Source organism: Condylura cristata, unplaced genomic scaffold (assembly GCF_000260355.1).
Source record: "Condylura cristata isolate star-nosed mole 26May11 unplaced genomic scaffold, ConCri1.0 scaffold00024, whole genome shotgun sequence".
NCBI lineage: Eukaryota > Metazoa > Chordata > Mammalia > Eulipotyphla > Talpidae > Condylura > Condylura cristata.
Window position 1 is genome coordinate 9,942,264 of NW_004567125.1, and position 16,693 is coordinate 9,958,956.

The window sequence follows — 16,693 nt, forward strand, 5'->3', positions numbered from 1 at the left end:
ATCCCTGGCCTGGGAGCTGACCCACATGGCCACAGCAGACATCTCCTGTTTTGCTACTTGCTTCCCCTCAGCAATGTGTTTCAGTAAACCTTCCTGTTCTGCTCCCCATTCTGTCTTTGCTGAACCCTTTCATTCCCTGCACCTCTGGCCTACACCCCAGTTCTTGTATGCATAAATAAAATAAATCTTTAAAAAGGATCAACCAACCGGGCGTGGTGGCATGTGGCTGTAGTCCCAGCTACTCGGGAAGCTGAGGCTGGAGAATCGCTTGAGCCCAGGAGTTCTGGGCTGTAGTGCGGTATGCCCATCGGGGGTCCGCACTAAGTTCGGCATCAATATGATGACATCCCGGGAGCGGGGGACCACCAGGTTGCCTAGGACAGCCCAGGTCAGAAATGGAGCAGGTCAAAAAAGATCAACCAGACAAACCACCCCACAAAGGAATGAGCCCCTCCCAAAGAGAAAAGGCCTGTATCAGGGCAGTCTCCGCACTGGCAAGGAACAGCCGTCCTCTGACCACCCGTAACTATTGCAGGTGCTTCTTTTCACCAACCTTTTCCCTGTGCCAATATAGGTGCCCGGGCACCACACCACCAGCTCTCCCTCTGCAGGGCAGCATCCTTCCTGCCTGCCCATGACCGGTGACCATGCTGGCACCAGGTATTTACTGACCTCCCTCTGACCTTTCCTCTCAAGGCTGCCTGCAACTATGCAGGCCTCTCTTTTAGCAAATCTGCCCATTTAGGGGGCAACATTCTCTACTTGCTTGTCTATGCAGGTGTACTTCATTTATTTATTTATTTATGCATACCAGAACTGGTGTATAGGCCAGAAGTGTGGGGACAGGGGTGGTGAAAGGATTCACCAGAGACAGAGTGGGGAGCAGAACAGGCAGATCAACTGAATAACACTGCTGAGGGGAGCAGTTGGCTGGGGTCAGAAAGGTCTGCTGTGCCATGTGGGTCAGCTCCCTGGCCAGGGATGAGACTCATATCACAGTGGCTGGCTATAGTTTGATAGCACTGAGACTTAACCCCTGCACCATCAGGGAGTCCCTGCAAGTGTTCTTTATTCTTTTTTCCCTTTTATAATAAACCTGCCCTTTTGGAAACAACTAATGTCTCTGTCTTGTGGAGAAACTCTCCAGTATCACTGAAAAGGGACCTCTGGTGGAATTTTCCCCAGAATTAATCCAAGGATCCCACTGTTAAAACCCAACATCTCCAGAACAACTTCAATTAGAAATGGAAACTCAGCCCTCCCTGGTGGCGCAGCGGGTTAAAGCACAGCATTCAGAAGCTAAAGCTACTTCAGCATGAGTTTCATCCTTGCCTGCCCTGGAGGTGACCACATGGCGTGGCAGACCTCTCCTGACCCACCCACTGCTCCCCTCAGCAGTGTACTTCATCAGTTGGCCTGTTCTGCTCCCCACTCTGTCTCTGGTGAATCCTCTCACCACCCCTGCACCTCTGGCCTGTACCCTAGCTCTGTATGCATAAGTAAATAAATCTTAAAAAAAAACAAAAAAGAAAGAAATGGAAACTCTACAAATAGAGAACTGGGAGGGTTTCCCACTGGTTTCTGAGATCTCAACGTTTTAGATTCATACTCTTTAGTCTCTCACCACAAGGTGTATATTTTCTCTTAATTTTAAAATTATGCTTTTCTATAGCATATTTCTTGCATCTAACGGTGCTTACTGCTTGCTTCTTTGGTTAATATGAATTCCAGGAGAGTCTATTACTCCCATGCAAAAAATAACCAAAATGTAGCCGGTATGGTTGTATTAATAGACAAAACAGACTTTCAAGGAGGAAACAACAGCAGAGATAAAGAGGTACTTAATGAGTAAGGGATCTGGTCAGAAGGAAACAACAATAATGACTTTAAAAGTTTACACAGCTAGTAAGTTCTCAAAATATGAAAAGTAAAAATGACATAACTACAAGAAATTGACAAATCATATCCAAATTGACAAATCAAATACCAATCATAGTGTACAATTCAAATACACCTCAGAAAGTAGCTGACAGAACAAGCAGACCAAAAATAAAACCAGTAGAGCTATAGATCTGAACAAAATAAACAAGAAAAACTGTGCCCAGATACTGTAGAATATACCCTTTATAAGTATTGATGGGATATTTATAAAAAATTGACCATGTACTTGGTCATAAAACAAGTCTCACTGAGTTTAATGATTCAAATCATGCAATGTGTGTTTTCTAATCACAGGGTCATTAGTGTGTTCACTTTGTAAAAATTAAAGATGTGCACTTACATCTGCCCCTATTAAATACTTTGTAATATGACATATGTTTCCACTGCCAGTTAACATTTCCTTTATACCCACCTGCAGTATCTGCGCTGTTTTTTCCTTCTTGTTTATTATTCAGTGCCTTTATTTACCCTTTTATATTTGGTGTTCATATAATATGCACCTCTAAAGTCCTATCCTATAATATGGCAAGTACTTTATATCTATTACGCCTATGTTTTTAAAAAAGATTTACATATATATGCATACAAAGTGTTGGGGTGTATCCCCCATGTTTATTGCTGCCTTATTTACAATTGGAAAGACAAGAAAGCAGCCCAAATGCCCAAAAGTAGATCACTGGATTAAGAGATGTGGTACATATACACAATGGAATATTACTCAGCAACTAGAAAAAAATAAACACATGTTTTTTGCAGCAACATGGATGGAGCTGGAGAAGATCATGCTTAGTGAAATAAGGCAGAAAGAAAAGGAAAAATACCGAGTGGTTTCGCTCATAGCAGGAGTATAACAGACCAGGTGAGAAAATAATAATAATAATAATGATGAACAGCTATATAGCAGAGGTATTTTATGGGGGTAGAATGGGGAATGGGATCAAAAACAGTGGGGGGAGGGAAACGCACTGGACTATGGTGATGGCACAGGGTGATTTGGTGATCAGAAGCCCACAGAGATTACAACTGAGATGAAAAAATGCACAAAATGATGTAAAAATAAACTATTATATTATTTTTAAAACAAAAGAGTTGGGGTGCAGGCCAGAGATTTGGGGAAGGTGGGGGGGAGGTTTCACCAGAGACAGAGTGGGGGGCAGGACACATCTATTGAAATACACTGCTGAGGGGAACAGTGGGCGATGCAGGAGAGGTCTGCTGTGCCAATTGGGTCTCCACCCCAGCTGGGAATGAACTCGTGCTGCAGTGGTGCAGCTAACCCATTATGCCAACAGGGAGGACTTATTTATTTATTTTGCGTAACTTGGGGTGTAATCAAGAGATGTGGTGGTTAAGAAAATTCACCAGAGACAGAGTGGGGAGCAGAACCGGCAGGTTGACTGAAATACACTGCTGAGGGGGGCAGCAGGTAAGACAGGAGAGGTCTGCTGCGCCATATGGGTCAGCTCCCTGGCTGGGGATAGAACTCAGGCCTTAGTGGTGATAGAGCTGAGACTTAACCCCCTCCCAATCCTCCCCCTTATCCCTTTAAACACAACAATCTAAAGAGAGAGATTTGCCCAGATAAAGAGCTGTGACCCCCAGGTAGTACAGTTAGAACCTCAGAACAGATTTTTAGCTTTTGATTTTTCTCTTTAACAACATGCTACCATACATACTGTTCTGCACTTTCTCCTGTAGCATTTTTTCCTCTCAGCATTACTAAATACCTTAATAAGAACATATCAGCCAAGTGCCTCCTACATGCCAGCAATTGTTTGCTATACAGCAATGAAATAGAGAGACCCTCCCCCTTAAAGTGCGAAGTCAGACAGGGAAGACCCAAGCATGGCATGTGCTCCAGGAGAGGTGTGCACCTTTCCCACTGCTCTGTGTGTCCTTCTTGGAATTCAACTAAGTCATTTTATCTGGTTATTCTTCTCTCTTCTTCAATTTAAAAGCCCTCTAGATGAGGACAAGTGTTCTGCCAGAAACACTCTCCTAGTTCTTATGAAATTCAGAGTGGTAAAAGAGACTGGAAGTTCCCCAAACAGGGGAAATGGCAAGTAAAGGCCAGGATGAGGTGGGAGGTGGGTGCATTTAGGAGGCTAACAAAGCCAGCTGGGAGCAGGCATTAAAAGGTAAGTGTGGGCCCTCCCTGGTGGCTCAGCGGGTTAAAGCACAGCACTAAGAAGCTAAAGCCACTTCCGCATGAATTCGATCCCCGCCTGCCCCGGAGGTGACCACATGGCGTGGCAGACCTCTCCTGACTGGCCCGCTGCTCCCCTTAGCAGTGCACTTCGTTGATCTGCCTGTTCTGCTCCCCACTCTGTCTCTGGTGAATCCTCTCACCCTCCGCATCTCTGGCGTGTACCCCAGTTCTGTATGAATAAATAAATCTTTAAAAAAAAAAAGTAAATGTGGAAAGGCAGAGAGTGTGGAAAGGCCCAACAGGGACTACAGAGTGCTCAAAAGGAAAGAAGGTTCTTTGTGCTTGAGCCACTAGGCAACAAGGACCTATTGTAAATTATCATCTCTGATTGATAAGATTAAAATGTTATTTCAAGATTACTCAGGTTTTAGAGGCTCAAATCAGAATATTCTGAAAGGTGGAGGTGAGTGAGGCTCAACAAATACCTATGAGAACTCTGATTCCAGGCACTGGAGAAGGGCTAGGTCAACTCCTGCCTTGGAGGAGCTCACAACCAATAGTGTAGCAGCCATGATGACACAGATATTGGTCAATACAAACCTGGGTAGATAAAAATACTGTGAGAGGCCTTCCCTGGTGGCACAAGGGGTTAAAGTGCAGCACTATGAAGCTAACTGCAGCCACTGCAGCACAAGTTCCATCCCCAGCCAGGAAGGTGACCCACATGGCGAGCAGACCTCTCCTGTTTCACCCGCTGCTCCCCTCAGCAGTGTATTTCAGTATATCTGCCTGTTCGGCTCCCCACTCTCACCCCTCCATCTCTGACCTATACCCCAGCTCTTGTATGCATAAATAAATAAATCTTTAAAAAGAAAAAAGATACAAGTGTTGAGGGGAAGGATGTCCTAAAGGGTCCTAAAGGAACTCTGCAGGGTTTTGTGGACTCCACCCCTACTCCAGCTTTCCAGACCCTACCCCCTACTCCAGTGACTGGAAACTACAACTCCCAGCAGTACCAGGTAGAGAACTTCTAGGACCCAAGGGTGAAGCTAAGCAGCATTCTGGGACTTTGGGGGATAAACAGGGCACCATCTGCTACGGTGTTCTCTCAGTTCGATAATGGGTTAACAGCTCCCTGGACCTTGGGAAGCAGCTCTCTGGACCCCATGCTCCAGACTTGGGGCTTTCAGTTATTTTGTTACCAGAACTCCAAGTCAGCTGGTAAGATATTCCAGTTACTTTGTATCCCTCTCTCTTTCCCTCCCTTGTTTCCTTTTCTTTTTCCCTTTTTAAATAAACCCATTATTGACCCTTTTGTGTGTCTGTAGTACAACTGAATTTTAAGTGCGCAGGTGAGGCCCCACAGACAGGCGGCCCAGTTCACACTGAGGTGCCCTGTAACACAAGTACTGTGAGAAGGAACAAATGTAGAATGAAAAGGAAAGGACCAGAACAGTCAACTCCAGCTTCTCAATTTCACCTGCTGAAAAAGTTAGCTATGAGAAAAGGGAAGGAGAATGTTAGAGGGCAGATAACACTTTGGGACAATCTTTCCAGATTAGGAACAAAACAGCTAATGAAGGAAAAACAAGAATATTCTCTTAACAGTGATAAGCCAGAGGGCATGGTCATAGAGTGAGCCAACTCAGTTTTCTTCCAGAATCTTCTACTAACCCCATTCAGCAAAACTGAAGGCAGCAAACTGTAGGATGGCAGGCCAGAAAGGAAGGTAGAAAACTGGATTATGGTTGCCTAGAAAGGGGGTCAGCATAGAATTGATGGAGGGGACAAGGGAAATATCGGGGATTTCAGTATAATGTATCTTGTATAGATGGTTGTAACCAGTAGTCATACAATTGTCCAAACTCAAACCTAACACTTCAGAACTGTGCATTTCATTGTAAAGTGTATCTCTACATGCTAACATGAAATTATAATACTTGAAGAGGGCAAACAATTTTACTAGAATGGGTGAGCGACTTAAACAAAGATGAAAATAAGACCAATAACAAATTTCCCATTCAGTCTGAGAACCAGAGGGATTTGGGTAAAGGGTCACTGACACCTCCCATTTACCAGACCCTGGAACAGATTTTTAAAATATTTATTTATGTATACAAGAGCTGGGGTGCACACCAGAGGTGTGGGTGAGAGGGGGGAGAGGATTCACCAGAGACAGAGTGGGGAGCAGAACAGGCAAATCTACTGAAACAGCGGGTGAGACAGGAGAGGTCTGCTGTGCCATGTGGGTCACCTCCCTGGCTGGGGAGAACTCAGGCTGCAGTGGCTTCTGTTAGCTTCATAGTGCTGAGACTTAACCCCTTACACCACAGGGAGACCAGGAACTGACTCATGTATATCAGCTGTCATCTCTAGATCTACACTGTTCAAGTAAACCCAGACAGAAATGTACTCTGGTCATCCCAGGAAAGAGTCGGCTAGCTGTTACAGAGAAGGTGGGGTTAGACAAATGCAAACATTATAGAGTTGCCTAGACTGATCTAAACTATGTAGGAAGGCTGGGTATCATCAGAAGACAGAAAGGAAGAGGAAAAGGAGGTGGGGCAAAGGCCAGAGATGCATGAACTATCTGTGGGAATTTCCTTAGATATTTGAAAAAGCAGGAAATTTGGTCCATCTCCTATAAACTTCACTCCCACAAAGAAAAGAATACCATGTTTAAAAATCAAATAAAAGCCAAAACTCTGTTGTTAAAATACTTAAAAGGCCTGGAAAGACAAGCAGCCCACTGTGACTTGAGAGGAATTATACACCTTCTGTTGAATTTTCCTTGGGAAAGCACATGCTTTTTCTTTCAAGATTTATTTATGCATACATAACAAAGCCAGAGGTGCAGGGGTGGTGAGAAGATTCACCAGACTCAGAGCTGGGAGCAGAACAGGCAGATTGATGGAGTACACTGCTGAGGGGAGCAGTGGGTGGGTCAGGAGAGGTCTGCCGTGCCATGTGGATCACCTCCGGGGCTGGGGATTGAGTTCGCACTGAAGTGGCTGTGTCCTTACCTGTTGCTCCAGGCCCGCTTTTTCATTTTTTTACAATGACATTTTGCTTTAGCTAGTATGGGATCAGAGAGCAGTGTTGCTAAAAATTAGGACCCTGAAGGAGGGACTCTTCGCAGCTGTGATCCTGGCCTGATACACCTATGGGCTGAAGGTGGCATCCTTGGACATTCCTTCACGGAGTCTGGTACCTTCCTTTGATTCTCAACCAGGGACAGAGCCTGAGGGAATCAAGGCTGGGGGCTGGAAATTTGAAGGTCTAGAGCACAATAGCAATCTTTCCAATAAAGGACCAGATAGCAGAACTTTAAAGGACATAGTCTCCATTGCAAATATTCTGCCATTTTTGGTAGAATATAGAATACAATAGAAACCATGTAAAGTGGTCTTGGCAGTAAGGCTAGGAGGTTTGAGGTCACTGGCCTAGAGCAGAGTTCCTGGCTCCTGACCATCAGAATCACTTATAAAACCACTACCCCAGATCTCATCTTCACCCTGCTTCCTAATCTGGGGTAGTGGCTAAGATCTTCTTAATTTGTTTTGTTAAGCTAACAGTTATTCTGAGGTGCATCCTAGGCTGAAAACAATTATTCTAGGAGAAAGAATCCAGGACTGAATAGAGGTATAGATAAAGATTAGAAACTGTTTTCAGTTTACCTGACAAATTCAGTGTTTCCAATACCAATCTTTTTAAAATAAAGATTCATTTATTTATGCATATAAGAACTGGGCTTCAGGCTTCCACCAAGGCGGCCCTACTCCTAATACTTTGGTCAAAAACTATTTATTTGGTGCTTTTATGCACACAGCACTGTAAAGAGATGCCCAACCCAACAAATCAGTCCGTTCCTCACCCAGAGAAGGGGGGAGCAAGATCAGGACACCACCTTCCAGCTAACCATTTTTCTTTTTGAAGAATTTATTTATTTATGCACACAAGAACTGGGGTGTAGACTAGAGGTGTGGGGGGTGAGAGGATTCACCAAAGACAGAGTAGGGAGCAGAACAGGCAGATGTACTGAAATACACTGAGGAGAGCAGCAGGTGAGACAGGAGAGGCCTCCTGAGCCACATGGGTCAGCTCCCTGGCTGGGGACAGAATTCAGGCTCCAGTGGCTGTGCCACCAGGAAGGCATCAGCTACCCTTCTTTCTGCAACCATTCTCTGTAGGCTCCTGCATAGTTGCGAGCCCTGTGGAGACAAAGAGGGTGAGGGAAGGAAGACCTGGGGCCCCCAATCCCTCCCCAGTTAGCAAATCTCCTTTCCCCATACCCTGCATATCCAAGGCCCTGGGCCAGCTGCGTGGCAAGGAAGCCCCGCTTGCCAATCTGACAGAAGAAAATGAGATTCTCCTCTTCCAGCCTTGGTTTCTCAGCAGCATACAAAGCCTGGAAAGCAGCTGGCTCCATCTGCAGGGCACTTTCCAGCTCAGACACTGGAGGGGGAGTCAAGAGGGTAGGGGTGGCGCTCTCAGGTTCAGAGATTGGGTCTGGAAGGACGCCTGAAGGTCGAACAAGTCTTAAGGGGCCCCGAAAACAACACCCAATGGCCAACACCCTCCAAGCTCAAGACCATCCTGCTGTCCCCAAGGGAAATCAGTCAAACAACCTTTGATCTGATGGGATCCACTTCCCAAGAGTTGTGAGGAAGGAGACTCTGGCATCCAGCCTCAGAGCAGAGAGCTGGTAAGGGGGGTGGGGGAGGATGGGGGGGTCCTCCCAGCCTGTTATCCCCTCAAACAGGAAGGGCCAGTTCTAAGGCCAAGATCCGCCTCCTGTCAGCAATCAGCAGTGCGAGAAAACTCAGAGGTAGTACAGAGATTGCAGGACTGCCACGCCACCCCACCCCCACCCCCGCAACACCCTACATGAAGTCCCATTGGCTAAGACCCTCCAGACCCATCAACTTCACCCGGTGCCCCAGTCCAGCCCATACCCGGAATGTTGAGCGCGCTGGGGATGGTCCCCGCAGCAGCCTCCTCCCGAGTCCTCACATCGATGAGCCGGGCCTGGCCCGAGGCCAGGAGCGAACGCAATTCGGGGAGCGAAACAGTGGGCACTGAGGTGGGGGCACGTTAGCAGTGAGCGACGTCTCCCCCTTATGTGCAGCACCCGCCAGGGGGTATGTGCGTTAGGACCTCCAGGCCAAGCCCCAGTCCATCCGACCCGTGCACCTCCACCGGGAGTACAGGCAGTTCTGGAAGAGCCCTCTGCTCTGCCCCCCTGCGCCCCACGCTAAGCCCATGCAGGACACTAGGAGCCCTCAGTTCTCCCCCCCTTGCGCCATCTACGCGGAGGTTCCTCCAGGGGTACACGCAGGGCAGGGGGCGCCCAAGCCATCCCCCGCAGGTACCTCCAGCCATGGTGCGCACTGCAACTCCGAGTCGCTGGAGAGTGACCCAGCCCAGCCCGTTGAGCACCCGCAGCATCTCCCTGCGCGACCGGAACCGGAAACACAGGGACAGCATCCCGCCCCGCCCCGCCCCCGCAGCACCTGCACACGTGCCGACTTAGCCGGCCACTGAAATCCTAGCGCTGGAGGGCTTGGGCGGCTTCTCGCGGTCCGCCCAGGAGCTAGGGCACAGTGAATCGTTCAGGTACAGTGCTAGGACTTACAGATACTGCAGGGGCAGCACCTCAGCCTGGCCCAGCCCTTACTGGTCAAAGAGCAATGTGCTTCCTCCCTTGTGTCATGGGGCCCACAAAAGGAGGAAAACCAAGAAACAACTGTGGCTCTGAACATTTTATCTTAAAAAAAAAAAAAAGAAAGAAAGAAAGAAAAAGAAAAAAAAACCTCCCCACAGGTGGAAGGCCCAGAGTGGGCCTGTTCTCCCGGGTTCCAGAGACTATGTGAGATTTCCTCGTAGGCCTTAGCTGTGTGCAGGCCAATTTCCTCTTTCTGGGAAGCAGCCACTGCTAAGCATCCTATCCCCATGTTTCTCTAAAGCCTATTCCCCAGTATCCTCAGATGCCCATCTGAGTTCCAGAGACAAGAAGAACCAGTGGAATTGCCAGAGTCCTGGGGCAAATCGGAGCAGAGCTTGTCAGCAGTCTCTGCTGGCTCTGTTAGCAAGCACAGGACCGGCCCCGCTGTGCCCAGCATCCAGCACAGAGGCAGCACATGCACTGTGCAAGAGAGACAGAGGGCTCCAGGGGCTGCGTGGTGAGGCTGTCCCTGCATGTCCACACGTGTCCCTGGTTCATGACCCTGCAGGCCCCTGTATCTCAGGGCCTCTGTCCAAAGCCACACCTTCTGAACACCCCCAGTCCCAAGCCAGAGGTGGGCAGTGAAGGAAAAGGGCATGGGTTAGCCTGCCACTCCTTGGTTCTGCAGTTCTCAAGACGTCTGGAGGTCCAAAGCCCTGAACCCCCAATTAGTTGCTGTCATTCTTGATGACGACCTCGACTCCATGGTGCCGCAGCTGAGCTCGCAGCAGCAGGTTCTTGTTTTTAAGATCTTCCACCTGACACAGAAATAAGGCAGTAAGGGGAGTGGGCGTGAAAGCTGGCACTGCAAGCCCCTCATTTACTCAGATATCTCCCATAAGGGGCAAAGATGGGAACAAAGTCGGGAGGCCCACACTGGCTTAGTGGCTCCATGTCAAGGGGGGTGGATGATCCTGGGGGCAGAGTTCTGACCTGCTGGCGAAGCACATCGTTGTCCAGCTGTAGCTGGTCAAATCCCTGCAGCTCCTCAGACAAGCGGTGGTTGCTCTGCCGAAGCTCCTGGATGTAATCACAGGCTTTGGATAGAATCCCACCTTTACTCTGCAAGAAAAGCCCATCAAAATGAGCACATGACATCAGACCCTGGATTTCTTTCCCAAAGCACCCTCACACTTTGGACTTCATTTTCCCCTGAGGGCAGCGGTACAATAGCACCCAGGGATACAAAGATTGCAGAGAGAGAACAGGAAAGCCAAGTGTGCCCACTCTCCACCATGTCTGGAAACAATACCAGGAGACAGAATTCAGGCATCCTGCCCACTACCAGTGTCTTTCCATGACCTGGCCAGACTTGGTGCTCTCCATGGAGCAATCTGGGATGATCTTGGACAACTGCACAATCCAGTTGTTAATCTTGTCTCGGCGGCGACGCTCCACTGTGAGGTAAAGGGGGACAAGGTGACTCAGAGAGCGTTCACTACAGGCCTCAAGGCACAATTACCTAACCTCTCCCCAGACATTACAGCTGTGCCCAGTCCTACCAGACTGTTGCTAGCTTCACACCTGCATCCTACCCACCTTCATTATGCTGAGCCCTGCGCTTCTCATCCCGCGTCGTCCTGGGAGCTTCTGATTTCCTGACAACAGAGTTGGGATGGTCAGAATTAGGAAGGTCAAAAATAAGACTGGAGCTAAGGGGTAAAGAATCACATAAGATGATGGGAAGCTCATGGGGATTACAACTGAGATGGAAAAATGCATAAAATGATATAAAAATAAATTATTATATTATTTGAAAAAAAAATCACATAAGGTTCAGCAAAGATGCAGTCCATTTGGGGTAGTTACTCACGGGGAGTAGGGATGGGTCCTGGGGGCAATGGAACGCTGGCTCCCTCCTTGCAACACTTCCTGTGGTGACATCATCACAAAGAACTGACCTGTGAAGATGCAGGGTCTATCAGGACATGGGGCCAGGAATCTCCTCGAGCTTCAAGGCCAGGGCTGGGGTACCCTTTACAAAGACAGGCTCCCTCCTGCCGGACCAGCCCCAGCTTCACAGCCTGCCCAGGTCTTAGTTTGTTAGGGAGTCATGAGCACATCCCACACCCTCACGAGGTGTCTCACCAGTGCCGGGAGGGGTCGCCTGCCCCAGCAATGCCTCTGAGCCCTGGGTGGTAACCACAGCCGCCGTACTCCCTGATGTGGTGCCCCCTGCCCCGTCTCCCACAGCAGTGCTGGGGAAGTAAGTATAGTGTGTCTCAGCAGCTGTCCCCTCTGTGTCAACTGCATCATCACTGGTGAAGGCACCCTGGATCACTGCCTGGGAGGGGAGAAGAGAACAGAATTCAGTGACAGTCAAATGCCACTCCAAGAAATGCTCTGCAGCTTCTATTCCTTGAGGAAGGGAGAGAGAAATATTTAGAAAGGAACAGCCTAGTGCCCGTGAACAGGCAGCCCTAAATCCTTCCCCATCTCTAGCCACCCTCCAATCTGTTGGTTCTGTTTTTCATCTTATAACTCAGTTCTCGAGCCGCATCCCCAGCCCACACCGCTGTACCTGAGTCATAGACTGAGTGGCGGGGTAGCCACTGATGGCACCAGTGCCCTCAGTCTGGCCATCCAGCTGCCCCTCGGACACCTGGATCACTCTGTACATCACCTAGATGGGGAAGAAAGGGAGAGGAGGGGAAGAGAGAATAAGAGAATAAGTTCGGGGGTTCCCACAGCCCCTCATAAAGATGATCTTAGGTAGGGCCCGAACAAGTCAAAGATGCAAAGATTCTTCAAACAGAAGTTTTAGAATAGGTCTCCCCAACCCATTACCCATCTCTACCCCAAAGCTTGTATCCCGACACCCTCCCCCCAAACAGTCCACATCTACATCACATATGCCTAGTCAGGTCTCCCCACAACAAATTCCATCACCTCCCTCAATCCCCACCCCAGATAAACCTGTAGCCACCTTGCCCCCTCCCTTACCTGGCCCCCATTCTCAGTTCTGAAGACGTACTTGACGTTGGGATCAGGGAAGGTGGCAGCGGACTGGATGCTGGCAATCGCCACACTGGTGGGGTCCTCCCCAGTTGCCACTGCGCCTGAGTTACAAGAGCCAAGGAAAGGCTGTGCACTCCTGCCTGTCTCCCTGGGATCCACTTGCAAGTCATTTAGAAGGGAAAGGTGCACAGAAGATAGCCTGGGGGACACGTGGGGGTGGGGGGTGGGGTTCTTAGTCTCAGGTCAAATTCTATGCTCACCTTCCTGAATCTGTACTGTCCCCTCTTCAGTTTCGGCTGTCTTCTGCTGCCTGTTTGTGAAGGGACAAAAGGAAAAATAAGGGAAGAAGGATGAATTAAGAGCTCATTGGTCCATAATATATGGTCCCCAAACTCAACGGCCTTCCCCACACACACTAAGTTAGGTTAGAGTGACAGCGGCTAGTACTTACTATGGAGGTAGGCCATGAGCTGAAATCGAAGCAGGAACCATCTAATTTAATATGAAGGGCACTGAGAGATAGGTAATACTACCTGTACTTTGTAAGTGGGAAAATCACTCTGCTTGTAAGTGATGGAACTGGACCTGACTCCAGAGCCAGTGATCTGAGACATGTGAATTCTTCCAGGAACCCCCTCACATCCTAGACCCTAGTTCTTCACTCACCCCTTCATCTCTCTGTAAGGGGGCACATCCGAGGATCTGGTCCTGCTTTGGAGGTCTTCAGATCTCCACAGGCCTGAGTGCTAAGTCCTGGAAGAAATTAGGGAGTTTATAGTGAGTCACGAAAACTGAACAGCCTCCTGTTTCTAGAACCAAGGCTCCGTGATGACACAACCCAGTCAGTGAAGGGGACCACCCACTTCACTTTCATACCAACTGGACTCCAGTGATTAAAAAAAGCAATTTTCAAAGTATTTCTATCTCCCCACCCCCCATTATATCAGCGGGATGACACTGGAAGACTGAAACAATATTTCTGGATGGATTACCTTTAAAGCTATTATGATCTATTAGGACAGGGGATTAGGAAGGGCCTCGATTATCAAAAAAATACAGTGTCATGAGCACAAAGCTTCCCAGCCACATACTGTGTACCATGAAATTTCTGTTGTCTAATCTAGGAAGGGGAAACTTGAAACCCAATGCTACGGGCTGGCCCTTGGACCCCATACCATTGACAAGGCTCTTGTTTGGGGGTATCTGCTTTATGTCATTTGTTACGATTCTAAACTCAAATGCATTCTCTTCAAGGTTTAACATTTTATTTATTATTTATTTTTTAAGGGCCCTCCCTTATGGCTCAGCGGGTTAAAGCACAGCACTAAGAAGCTAAGACCACTTCAGCATGAGTTCGATCCCACCCAGGAGGTGATCCACATGTTTTTTTTTAAAAAACAAATCTATTTATTTATACATACAGAACTTGGGTACAGGCCAGAGGAGCAGGGGTAGTGAAAGGTTTCATCAAAGACAGAGCAGGGAGCAGAACAAGCCGACTGACAAAGTACACTGCTGTGGAGAGCAGTAGGCAGGTCAGAAGAGGTCTGCCTTGCCATGGGGTCACCTCCCGAGCGGGGATCGAACTCATGCTGAAGTTGTCTTAGCTTCTTAGTGCTGTGCTTTAACTGGCTGGGCCACCAGGGCTTAACATTTTATTTATCAAGCCTTCCTATAGAATAACACAGTTGCTAAAATGTTGCTATTAGTACTCCAAAGCATCTGAGCCTCAGCAAGAAAGAGAAAATCCGGTCTCCCTGTTGGCCTAGGGGTTAGCTAGCACCTAGATAGCCTTCCCCCGCCACAAGTGGCCTGAGTTCCATCTCACTGCCAGGGAGCTAAATCCACATGGGGCAGCAGACCTCTCTTGCCTCCTGGGCTGCTCCCCTCAGCAGTGTATTTCTTTTCTTTTTTTTTTTTTTAAGATTTATTAATTTGTGCATACAGAACTGGGGTACAGGCCAGAGGCTCAGGGGCAGTGAGAGGCTTCACCAGAGACAGAGTGGGGAGTAGAACAGGCAGATAGATCTACGAAGTACACTGCTGAGGGGAGCAGCGGGCGGGTCAGACGGGAATTGAACTTGTGCAGAAGTGGCTTTAGCTTCTCAGTGCTGTGCTTTAACCAGATGCGTCACCAGGGAGGGCCAGCAGTGTATTTCAGTGGATCCACCTGCTCCCCACTCTATTTCTGGTGAATCCTCCACACCCCCCAACCCCTGCACCTCTGGTCTACACCCAGTTCTATGCAAAAATAAGAAAATCTTACAATAAAGGAATAATTCTTACAAAAAAAAAAAAGTTAAATCTTCAGGCTCAGTGTTCTGAGAGAAAAGACAATAAGGGAGAAATCCATTGCCATAGGCCTACGACCCCCACACCTAACCCGAGAGCAAGAAAAACAAAAGGCTGAGCAGAAAGGTACCTCCAGAAAGAAACATTATAGCACAAAACAATAAAATAATCCCTTTGCCAAAGGAGTAGGATTTTTGTAACTTCTCCACCCATAGGTCCCCCAAACCTTTCCTCTCACGGAAAAACGAGGCTTGTAAAGCCCAATTTTATGTGAAGTGTTAACTTCCACCACCACCCCCGCGCCAAAAAAAAAGGGAACTGAAAGTGAAACTATCCAGAGGAAGTTGCGCCGCAAGAAGATCACAGTCCCCAAAGGGAAGTAGACGACTACAGTTTCAGGACCACCTACCGCCCAATCCGCAAAATTGAGGCGAGAGCGCTCCTCCGACCTTGCAGCACGGCTGCAGGGGGTGGCAATGAAGCTAGCACCCGGCGCGGAAGGCGCCTCGATCACCCACAGCTGTCAGGTGCTGCGCCTCGGAGGGCACCCAGCAGCGGGGTGAGGCGACTTATTCCAGCCTTAGCTGGCCATCCGGAAGCATTTCCTGAGCTTCAGGCACTGTGATGCGGACACCAAGATAGGACATTGTGTGTGCACGCTCAGGCCAGAAGGGCCCAGAGAGAGAACTGGCTAAGTCTGGACACAAAGGGGGGGAAAAACAATCCCCGAAAGAAGCCGGGCGCCTGGAGCTCCCCCAGAACGCGACGTCGCCTCTCAGGCCACCCGCCAGTCCTGCGCGCGAGCCCAGTCCCAGGCTCAGGGACCCGCCAGCTCGCCGCGCGCAGTGAAGGCAGGGGCGGGGGGACGCGAGGGTCTGGGTCGCAGGAGCAAGGGGCGCGGTGGCTCGGAACGCAGGAGGCGGGGTACGGGGCCCTGGGTCGCAGAAGACAGGAATCGGGGGACGCGGTGGCTAGCAGAGGGCAGGGACACTGGGACCCCGTCAGCCCAGCAGTCACGGGCCGCGCAGGGAGAGCTTAGGGGTGCGTTCGGCCCACAAAGGGGGCCCGAGATAAAGAACCTGGTTCGGCCCCCTCCCTCAAAACAAAGGCGTCTTCTCAGCCCTCCTAGACCACAAAACCACGGCTGGCCACCTTGCCAGCCCTCCCGCCCTAGTCTCCAGACCCCCGGCCGGCCCCACACTTACTGGCCTCGGTTGCTTCAGTCGCCGATCTCCCCCGACAGTGTATTAGCTCTCCGGACCCGGGTCTCTCCATCGGCAGCTGCTCATGCGCACTGCCTGCCCACTGCCATGTTAGTGAGGGGCGGAAGTTCTCCCACACTCGCCCCGCCTACTGGCGTTTGTACCGCCCACTTCCGCTCGCGACATCTTGTTGCGGACTGAAAGGTGCCGACGTAGTAGTGGTTCGCTGTCTCACGGAAGAATGACTCTGAGTGACTGGAGAAGGACGTCAGGAACGGGAAGAAAACGTGTGCTACGGCACAGGGTCTTTTTAGTTCCAGGAGAAGAGGAAGAGAGCCCCACTTCCTTCAAGTGAGAGACTGAGGCAGAAGGCGCCATCTTTAACAAGGGCTTGTGGAAGCCATCTTGGATCAGAACACCTTTTGG

At 49.3% G+C, this 16,693-nt stretch overlaps 2 protein-coding genes across 4 annotated transcripts; both read right to left on the bottom strand.

Moving 5' to 3' along the window:
* Window positions 1-8,167: 8,167 nt before the first annotated feature.
* Window positions 8,168-9,587, bottom strand: TSTD1 (thiosulfate sulfurtransferase (rhodanese)-like domain containing 1). Of its 2 annotated transcripts, none has more exons than XM_004688091.2 (4): window positions 9,463-9,587; window positions 9,046-9,168; window positions 8,383-8,545; window positions 8,168-8,301 (listed from the first exon to the last, which is right to left on the bottom strand). In XM_004688091.2, exons 1-4 carry the CDS (start codon window positions 9,575-9,577, stop codon window positions 8,250-8,252), a joined length of 453 nt encoding a protein of 150 aa, XP_004688148.2. In that variant the 5' UTR covers window positions 9,578-9,587; the 3' UTR covers window positions 8,168-8,249. The 2 variants fall into 2 exon arrangements, with proteins under 2 accessions (XP_004688148.2, XP_012584675.1); XM_012729221.1 differs by having other exon boundaries at window positions 8,383-8,611.
* A 16-nt stretch (window positions 9,588-9,603) lies between these two features.
* Window positions 9,604-16,402, bottom strand: USF1 (upstream transcription factor 1). 2 transcript variants are annotated; one of them, XM_012729220.1, is made up of 11 exons: window positions 16,271-16,402; window positions 13,440-13,526; window positions 13,034-13,083; window positions 12,790-12,874; window positions 12,337-12,438; window positions 11,904-12,099; window positions 11,629-11,716; window positions 11,355-11,413; window positions 11,118-11,212; window positions 10,749-10,877; window positions 9,604-10,573 (listed from the first exon to the last, which is right to left on the bottom strand). In XM_012729220.1, exons 5-11 carry the CDS (start codon window positions 12,433-12,435, stop codon window positions 10,484-10,486), a joined length of 756 nt encoding a protein of 251 aa, XP_012584674.1. In that variant the 5' UTR covers window positions 12,436-12,438; window positions 12,790-12,874; window positions 13,034-13,083; window positions 13,440-13,526; window positions 16,271-16,402; the 3' UTR covers window positions 9,604-10,483. The 2 variants fall into 2 exon arrangements, with proteins under 2 accessions (XP_012584674.1, XP_004688445.1); XM_004688388.2 differs by having other exon boundaries at window positions 12,759-12,874.
* Between the last annotated feature and the right edge of the window lie 291 nt (window positions 16,403-16,693).